The 9,776-nt window shown below is 47.8% G+C and overlaps 1 protein-coding gene across 4 annotated transcripts in view; it reads left to right on the top strand.

Moving 5' to 3' along the window:
* Window positions 1-6: 6 nt before the first annotated feature.
* The window catches only part of IGSF3 (immunoglobulin superfamily member 3), an 89,665-nt gene continuing 79,895 nt past the window's right edge, over window positions 7-9,776 (top strand). For all 4 annotated transcript variants that reach the window (XM_015595528.2, XM_015595527.2, XM_006919675.3 and 1 more), the window contains exon 1: window positions 7-700. In XM_015595528.2, the coding sequence (XP_015451014.1) occupies window positions 658-700 (43 nt within the window). In that variant the 5' untranslated portion in view covers window positions 7-657. The remainder of the gene's footprint in view (window positions 701-9,776) is intronic.

Below are 9,776 nucleotides of genomic sequence, written 5' to 3'. Positions count from 1 at the left end.
CCCGCGGTGAACCCCCGCTGTGTTTGTTCCAGGGCTCCGCCGGCCTTGGGGGGCCGCCTCGGGACGAGCCGAACGCCAACTTGCCTCGCGTGGTCCGAGCAGGTCCGGGGCAGGGGGCGGCTCCGTGACCTGCCGGCATGGATGCGGAGCGACTTTTTGATGAGGAAAGCAAAAACGGTCGACGCCGGCCAGGGCGATGTGGCTCTCAAAGGTTTTGACAAAACCTGCCCCGTTCCCTTTGGGGAATCCGACCGAGGGAGATTGCAGACACCTTCACTGGGAAGCCAAGGACATTTCTGTATAATCAGCGCATGAAAGGATTTCCTCAGACTTTCCCCTTCTTTTCCTTGAGGATTAATCCACCGCAATCTACAATTCCAGTGGACACCGCGAGGCACATGATGTCGCAGGAGCCTAGAGCTCCTGCAGAAGCGTTCTGGACCCTTTCTTTGCACAGGGGAGTTTAACCCATGCCGCCCGCTGCCCTCCGCGGACTCCCTCCTGCTGAGCTCTTCTCTTGAACCTATTCTTATTTTCTGAGTTAAGTTCTGTTTCCAAAACTGTCCCCCGGAGGTCTAAGTGGATTGCTAGAGATGAGAGATTAAGTGCCGGGAGCAGTGGAAGCGCCCTGTGCCGTGTCTTCGGTCCGCTGCCGACATGAAGTGCTTTTTCCTGGTGCTCAGCTGTCTGGCTGTGCTGGGTAAGTGCTGCTGCTCCTCCGCGCGATCGATGGGAAAGTTTAACCCGCTCTCGGTTCCTGGAATTCCTCGTGGCTCCTTCCCATCAGCACTGGGCTTCGAGGGACAGACACCGGGAGGCAGCCGGTGTGTGACACAGGTTGGGAGAGAGTACCAAGAGACCCACGTCTGATCCAGGAGGAATATTGTTCGTTGTCTGTGGGAAGGAGCATTTGCTGTCCCTAAAGCGTGTGTCCCAGGCCTGGCAGAACTAAGGTCCCCTACCTGCACGTTGGTGGTTTAGGGACTCCGTGTGGATTGTAGGGTGTTTCCTTGTATTATCAACTTGGTGCTTGGCCCACAGTAATTCCTAATCTGACGGTCGTGGCACGTTATTCCGACTGTCGGGAAAGTTGGTTCGGTGTTGATGGTGCTTTATCTTGAGGGGGAGGTGGGCGTGGTTGGGAAAGGGGGCTGACGGGATGCTTTGCCCTTCCTGAGGAGTTTGGAGACAGAAAATGTTTGAAGGCGCTCATCATGTGTCTCCTCACCGAGAGAGCTTGCATCATTATTCTGGACGTGAGGCTAGAGGAACAGAAGCTGCCTGTTAGGGGTGTGTTAGGATTGGGTTTTGTGTTCCCCACAGAAGCTCAGAATGCTTAGAGCGGATGGAGAAACTAGAAACTGTGGCTCCCAGAGGCGAACCCTTGACACCCCTCTTAAGGATTCTTTCCCCAATGAAGAGCCCCCCCCTTGCCCAACACTTGTCCATTCTCAAATTCAACAGTACTTTCCATGCCACTGGGCACCGACTTAAGTGTGGTATCTTGGGTCTAGGTCAAGCTCCCAGGCCAGGATCTGTCTCTCCATTGCGTCAGACCTCCCATATGAGCACACCCCTTGTCCTCTCTGAGGCTGGGTCCCTTGCATTCGGGAGAGGTCATCACTGCTGCCGATGGTGTTTGCATCTCCAAATCTAGGTGTCTTGCATTCATGGAATTTGTGACCTGCTGGCAGTGGAGATTGCTTTCATGCATTGTCTACACCCCTGCAGGAGTTCACAGAGGGGTAGAAAGAAAATGGACTTTGGAATTCGAGGACCTGAGTTCCAGTCTCAGCCTTACCAGGACTGATGTCTGAATCTCAGTAAAACAGGACGATACCTCCAGGGCTGTCTTGACAGGGAAAGGCTATAAGGTGTTCTGAACATCTTGACAACACAATAAATGTGTTCAGTCAGCGGTTCTCAGACTTGGGTGCATGTTAGAGTCACTGGGGGAGCCTTTAAAAATCCAGGCAGCAGCCCCAGACCAATGAAACCAGATTCTCTGGGAGAGCTCTCTCAGGTGACTCCAGTGTATAGCCAAGTTAAGGAACCGGCGTGAGTTCATTAGTGTCTGCCCTCCCCGCCCCAGCACACACGCACACCGGGTCTGGAAGCGTAGCCTTCTGCCCAGGTGTCTCTCTGTCTCCTGTGTGCTGAGGCCGACGTACGGAGGCAGGTAGCTCTCTGTGCACCAGCCCTAAATATTGGTATTTGTTACACCGTGTTTCTCTTTCACTTAGTGTCTGGATTGAAATCAGTAATTAGTGATTCATGTGGATTCAAGAAGACAAACAAGGAAGGCCCTCCAGGAGGTTTGGCTGTGGGCCGGTGGGGCGGCTAAGGCGGGAGGAGGCCTGACTGGTAGGGTGGGGACCAGGGCAGAAGGAACCACCAGTGGGAAAACAAGGAAATGTGACATTGGTGCCTTTTGTGTCTCCTGTCCTCTGCCGACAGGAAGTGCTGTAAAACGTAAGGCTGCCTGCCTGCTGGTCCCTCGCTGGGCCACTCCGTGGCTTGGAGCTTGGGCCCCGGCATCCGGCACTGTCATCTGCCCTTTACTCCCAGCCTCATGTATAAGCAGGTGCCACGGAGGAGAATGAGTGTCAAGGTGGCATGGAAGGGACGGTGGCGGAAGGCCAGACCAGACGCGTGAGAGCAGGAAGCTCTGGGACTGTGGACTTGCATGGTAATCTCTGCCTGGTGTTCTGAGCTCCGCTGGCGAAGCCCCCTCTCTTCTCATCCCTGGACGGCTCTCAGCATGGTGGGGAGGGGGCCTCGCTGCTACTTTGTTTGGAGAGCAGATGGTGTTTGGGGAGGGGCCAAAACCTATGTTGGGGTCTTATTTCCTGCTTGCGGTCTGGTGTGATCTGATTTATGCAGCAGCATTCTTGCTGGGTATTGCAAATTAATGTGTAATGTGAATTTAAAACGGTAAAGAATCCGTAGGTTTTATGCCCATGTGAGTTTGTTTGTAAAAAGCAGGGTAAGGCTAAGTGTTCTGCAAAGTGAGACTGACCCAGGTGCCGCCAGCCTCTGGAAACGGCAGTTTGAGTTAGAAAACCCCGTGACAGCATGTGGGGGATGGTGTGCAGGGTACATCCAAGATGCTGTGACCATTTGACATCATTAGGTCTTTCTGCCTTCCTCCTTTGCCATCTCTGGGATCACGTTCTTCCTTTTCTGCCTGTCTGGGTACTGATTTCTGCCCTCGCGACCACTGTGTCTTGTTTCTTCCTGTTGCACCTCGGGGTCCCCCACCCAACTGGAGAGCCATTGGCTGCCACAGCCACCCTTGTTCCAAGCCTTAAGGCATCGTAAGCCTGGACCTGGTCAAGCCATGAGAATAGTAAAGTCTCCGCTACTGGGAATGGGTGGAGCCAGAGGGCAGAAGATGTGAGAGAGAGAGAGAGTGAGCGCAGGGGCCAGTGCGAATGTGGGGTGAGTGTGTAAGAGAGGGCCTGCGGCGAGGGGAGGTGGTTGTGGCTGTGCCTGTGTCTGGGAGCAGCCTACGTGAGTGACAGTGACATGGAAAGATGACAGCAATGTGGGAGAGACGGGACAGGATTTGTGTCTGCAGGAACAGGAAGGGAATCATCAGGAAAGATGAAGATGAGCGTCAGGCACATAAAGCAAATTTCGATTTCGCATCGCCACGAAGAGTTATGCCTCCCGCATCAGTGCTGATGTGGCAAACAAGATGAAATAGCTTTAAAAACGTTAGCAGTGAAAAATGTAGGAGATCGGGGCTGGATCGATGCAGGAGAACATGTCTGTTGCTAACGATCGTTTGTGTTCTGCGGTGGGAGAGAATTTCATTTGTAGAGTTTGAGATAGGATGGGACTCAGGAAGCGACCGCTAACTTCCCAGTTAGTTAGGGAAGCCTTCTTCGGCGAGAGGCCAGAAGGCGCTTCCAAAAAGATTGAAAGGAACTTTGATGTGTTGGTGGGAGTGAGCGTAGAGGCAGGACCGCAGTGATCAAAGGCAGAGAAGAAGGGGGACGTAGAGCAGTGAGGTCGTTTGGTGGCTGTCAGGGGAAGGGTTCTGAAGGAAGAAGATGAGGATCATGATTTATGGATGAACAAACACCCCTGTCCTAATAGTTATCTCAGAGATAGTACACTTCCCTTTCCTGGGGGCCATTGGACAAGGATGCCAGAGAAGGGAGTTCTCATCTGGGGCTCTGGAGTGGCCAGGATGCCTTTCAACTGTGCAAATCATTGGGCCACCTCTGGGTACCCAGAGCTGTGTTAAGATGTCCCGATTTCCAGTATTTTTCATTGCAGCAGAGAAGAACAATAGTGATAGTAATATCATCTCTCTTAACTCTGGCCCTTGCTGTGAAGCAAGCCCTCTCTCTCTAAGTCCTTAGAACAAGCTTGCCGGGTAGGTAGCTTGTATTATCCCCTTTTTGTAGATGGGGATATGGAGGTCCAGGGAGATTAAAGAACTTGCCCTACTGTACTAGCTAGAAATGGTGCTCCATGTGCAAACTTCCATTCCCAAGGTCATCTCCTAGTCCCAGATGGCTGTGCTAGGATAAAAACGCCGGTGAAGGGCAGGCCCTTTTAATTTCAGGACACTTCCTGGAACTTGCACACATCACTTATGCTTACATCCCCATTGGCTAGAACTTGATCACATGACCATACGTTGCTGCAAGGGAGGCGGAGAACTATCCTTAATTCTGAGTGTCCATGTGCGCAGCCGAAATCAAGGGGTTCCATTACTATAGAGGAAGGAGAGAACAGACTTTGAGGGACAGGTAGTAGTCTCTGGCATAGTCACAGAGCTTGCAAGTGGCAGAGCAGGGATTGGAAGCTAAGACCATTTGGTTCCAGATCCTGTGTTCTTCAGTCTAACAAGCTGCTGCTCCCTCAGTGAGGCCCAGCCCTTGTACCCTAAGAAGCCACGTTGGGAGGATGTAAGCTTGGTGAACCCACAGTTATACGTGGGAGGCAACATAAAATCAGAATGTCGTCAAGCACCAAGTGTGGTTTTAGCAGTGGTGCTATGGGGTTTATGGAATGCTCATAGAATGCCCGTCACTGCCAAACAATTCGTGTGGCATGACCTCCTCTCTAAAGTGCCGTCATGTTCTTTAGCTTAGGAGCTCAGCCTTCCACCTGGCACGGAGCAAGTGGGTGTTCATTTACCGTTTCCATGAACGGATGGTTTCGCGAGGTAGCCGTTGTTCCTGGATTGGCTCCCTAAGTCGAAATGGGGAAGTTCAAGGCTCAGGGAGTTTAAATCATTTTGCTCAAAGGAGAAGAACTAGAAATTGGCAGAATCTGGATTTAAATCCAGGTTCGTCTGGCTATAGTGCTTACACCTTCACTTCACCAAACAGGGGTTCTGAACTTTCTCTGTGCGGTCCAGAATCCTTCTGGCAGTCTGGTGAAGCCCGTGCACCCCTTCTGAGGATAACATTTAAAAATGCATAAATAAAAATACACAGGATAACGGAGGCAATCAATTGTATTGAAATGTAGGCCATCAAAATAGTAAGTAAATTTATGATATAGTAGTGCGCTTCTTTAATAACTCGCTAAGTAACAAAATCTAACAGCAGTTCTAACAATTATAATTTTGGCATAGGGAGGAGTGAAAATGATATTTTGGGGTATTTGCATCAACTGTGATGCGACATGAAAGTGTGTCTCTTGTCTCTCGTGACAAAGTCACAGTTCTGGAGACTACCATGATGGTTGCCTACATTCATAATCAGAGAAATTTTAACCCTCTTTCCAATTCATTTTTTTTTTTTTTCTTTGCAACTCCTAGATTTTATCCGCAGACTCCTGTGGAGTTCAGAGTTCGTCATCGGTGGTAGTTGATGGGGAAGACACTGTGGGAGAGGACTTGGGCTGGGCTTTGAGAAATGGCAGGGTTTGGATGGAGAGGGCATTCTCTCTCCAGAGTCCTGATAATGCAGAGGCGTCAGCAGTCACAGTAAGGGGAGAGTGGCCCTTTAGAGATTGGAGAGATGACTCAGTGGTTTTAGGGACCAATTCATGAGGGACGATGCAGACATGTAATTAATTGGCTTAGATTGTGTTGAGTTTGGAATTTGGCGCCCAGGCAGACCACTTTCCCTGGATGAAGTGGCTCCAGATGCTGGCCTCCACTGGTCCATGGTCCCTGGCCTCGTGCTTCTGAGTTATGGCTCCTCGATTCATATTTTTAGGTTCCTTTGGGAGTCCCTCATTTGCCATGATTGGACACCTGTTTCTTTGCTGCTTCAAAGTGAGCATAGCTATTTCTTGTAAAGGGTTGGTTTTTACTTAAAGGAAATTTAGGAAATTTGTGTGTGAATGTCCCCTGATTTTCAAAGAAATGAGTGGTTGCCATCAAAATCAAGCTTATATTTGTACAAAATCACATGTTGCCAAATTCCCTCATCAAGAACCCTTTATTAAGTGACTAATACAGGGCCACAGTGGCAGGCCCTTGACAGAGACCATGGCGATGGACCTCCCTTAACTGGAATCCTCAGTTAAGTGGGATTTTTTTTTTTTTTTGAACTCCACTTTCAGAAAGGCACAAATCACAGGATGTGTAGCAAGGATTTATCCTAGAAATTAGCTTCCAGGCCACTGGCAGCCCAGTCTCTACATATTCCACATCTGTAATTATAGTAGCAGAAGAGAATGATGAGCCTTAGGGCACCGCAAGATCCTAAATCAAAGATTAAATTATATTAACTCTACCCAGGCTGAAAAGTGGTCAGATGTACTTTAAAAAGCTTTATAATAGGCTTTATAAGACTGACGGTCGAAACAAAGTTTCTGCCGAGCCCCGTTTTATCCCTCTAATTAAATTCACCCCAATAACCCTATTCCCCATCACGCAGGGGACTCAGGCTTTGCTGAACACAACCCTGTCCCTCCCCTCTAGGAGATGACAGTCTAAGGCCAGGCAAATGGCCAGGAAGATGTCGATATCACGTGCTTTCTGACCGTGGGCGTCTATTGTGGAAGGAGAGGCAAGGTCTGGGTGATCTTGTTTGCAGATCAACGGGAGGAGTGAGGGGGTTCTCTGTCCAGGAGAGGGATGAGGGATGAAGGATGAGGGATGAGGGATGAGGGATGGCCGTTTGGGAAAGGCTTTCTGGAAGACCTAAATGTTAGGCATTCCTTGAGTAATAGGAGAGTGAGGTCCTGGTGGAGTCGTGGGCCGGAGGACACGTGGGCGCATGGGACTGCTTCGAGAAGGCTTCTCGGGGGTGGCGAAGCCCAGTGTCAGTGGGCCAGGGGCCTGAGGGTGCTGCTTGGTGACACTTGGAGCGGTCGGTTGACGTGAGGTCTGGGTATTTGGTCTAGAGACAGATAGAAGATACCAGAGAGCTATATGAGTGGGTGCCTTGAAGGATCAGTGGGAGCACAGGAGGCGTTCCTCGAGGGGGCATGCGGAGTGGAAGTGGATGGCCTTGTTTCTCTAACGAAGGAGGAGCTCTTGTGCATCTACCAAAAAATCGTCAGGGCGAAGACATTCTTACAAAACTGTGAACTCAATGAAACTGGTGTCCTCTCTTCTCATCTTCCAGGTCACCAGGCCATCCCTTTATTAAAACGGGAAAGGAGTCTCATGCCACTTGTGGGTTATGATTCTTTGGTGTAGAGTATGCTCGTGATAACCGTAGGTTGGTGTTATTTTCGTGTATTTAATTCTGGCTTTTGTTTGTAACACCCATTTTCCCATCCTCTGGAGTATTGTGTCATGAGGCGGGCTGCCAAGCTCCTTCTCAAGGACCATTTTTTATTAACTTCCCTTCCCCCAGGAGCCCCATAAATTTGAAATCTTTTCTCTCCCAGACAGATAGCATTTATTAAGTAGTAGCAATCTGTTTTTCCTATGTAACTACCAGTTTGATCACTCACACTTGATGTAGACTAGCACTAAAGCAAAATTTGATGCCCTGGGTTGCTCATGACCAGAAGACACACACAGCCTGACCAGTCAGCTCCGTATCTTAGCAGTCTAGGGCAGGCGGTGTCATGATCAGGTGTTCTGGAATCTCCGAGGTTTGGCCAGCTTTTGGATCCCAAGTGTTACTTTGAAAGCTTGGCGAACGAGGGCAACCGAGGTGGAGTTTGCCCATGAAGGGTTGCACTGGGGACTTTGACTTTGCTAGGAGGGACTTTTAGTAAGAGGAGCCACAGGAGACCTGAGTTGAGTGATCGTCCATTGCTGCAGGTCAGGCCACTCCTATCCTGTTCTGACCAGGTACAGCTGATCACCCCGCCCCTCTTTTTTTTTAAAAAGACTTCCAAAAAGGAAATTTCTTAACTTCTTAGGTATAACACCCATGTCGGGAAGCCTTAGTGTTCACTGAAGATTTGATTCGAATTAAGTCATAGCTTAAAACAGCAAATACAGTACTTCAGGGTAAACGTATAATAAGGTGACAAGAGATTGGTTTCATTTTCACAAGGCAGCGTATATTTGTTTGCTTTATTCTTTTGAATTTTAATTTGTTGCCAGAGATAACAGGTGATTGTAGTTCTGTTGTAAAAAATAAAAAAAGTACAGATTGAAAGTAAAAATGTAAAAGTTCCCCTATCTGCCCCACACCCCTTATTGAGTCTGATATGTGTCCTTTATAATTTTATGTATAGTCTTCCAGACCTTTTCTATAATTTCTATGCATATACTCACACAAATATAGATTTTTTTTTCCTGACATAAATGGAACCATACAGGACACATTGTTCAACAATTTGATTTTAAAGGGGTGATTTACTTCACCGTTTTTTTTCAGGCTTAATTTTATGGCCATATCGGAACTGATTTAGTTATTTTATAGCTAGTTGGAACTGTAATTTGTGAAATCATTGGGGAGTACTGAGCCTCATTCAATAGCTATGTAATGGAATAATTTTGTCTTGCTTTATCAAGAGCAAGAGTCTTAATAAAAACACTGCCCTTAAATTTTAATGTATTTGATAAAAATAATTGATGTGTTTATTCTGAATATTTTCTCCCCAAACCCATAAATTCACAAATTAAACACACATATTTTATCAACTATTTTAGTTATAATTTTGAAGCTATGCTGAATTAAAATGAGGCCTATTTAAAACTTGTTAAGAGGACAACCATAAATCCTGGGTTTTGTGTCTAATTCAATTAAGTGTTTTTGTTTGCTCATAGACTAGGGAGAAAAATGAGAGTTTTCCTGCCTTTTCAATTCCTAAATGATTCTTCCGTTTAGAATGAGCTGAACCAGTTCTCCCCAAGGGTGCTGGCTGCCAGACACTCGAGACCTTAACCCAAAGGAAGAGAATTTTTTTTCTCTAGCCCTGCAGAAGTAGCTATTGCTGTACAAAGATGATCATTTCAAAGGGTTGGGTTACGTCTCAGGTTCACAGGTGTGACTTTCTTTAAAACCCCTAGAGCCAGCATAGGTTTCTTGGATGGTTCACCTTTAGACCTGATTTTTAAAATAGTCGCTCTTTTGGAGGGATGGTTGTTGGATTCACGTAGCATAGTCAACCCCTCTTAAACATCAGTCTGACCTGCTACCACCCATCCAGAGACCGCTCCTCCGTGCGAATCTACTTAAAAGACTTTCCTGAGAAGACTTTTTCGTCCGTTCAGTGAACGGATATTTGAGTGCCTGCTACAAGCACGCATTGTTCTCTTATCTCACATACCAGGGAGGAAAAGGTGAAATCATGACGAATGTTTTAAGTAGTCACCTGATATGTATTTGTAATCTTTAATAAATAGATTAATTAAAAGCGCTGGCGTTAGAGAACTCTTTTCTTTCCCT

Source organism: Pteropus alecto, unplaced genomic scaffold (genome assembly GCF_000325575.1).
Source record: "Pteropus alecto unplaced genomic scaffold, ASM32557v1 scaffold106, whole genome shotgun sequence".
NCBI classification, from domain to species: domain Eukaryota; kingdom Metazoa; phylum Chordata; class Mammalia; order Chiroptera; family Pteropodidae; genus Pteropus; species Pteropus alecto.
This window is presented reverse-complemented; position numbering and strand designations above follow the sequence as displayed.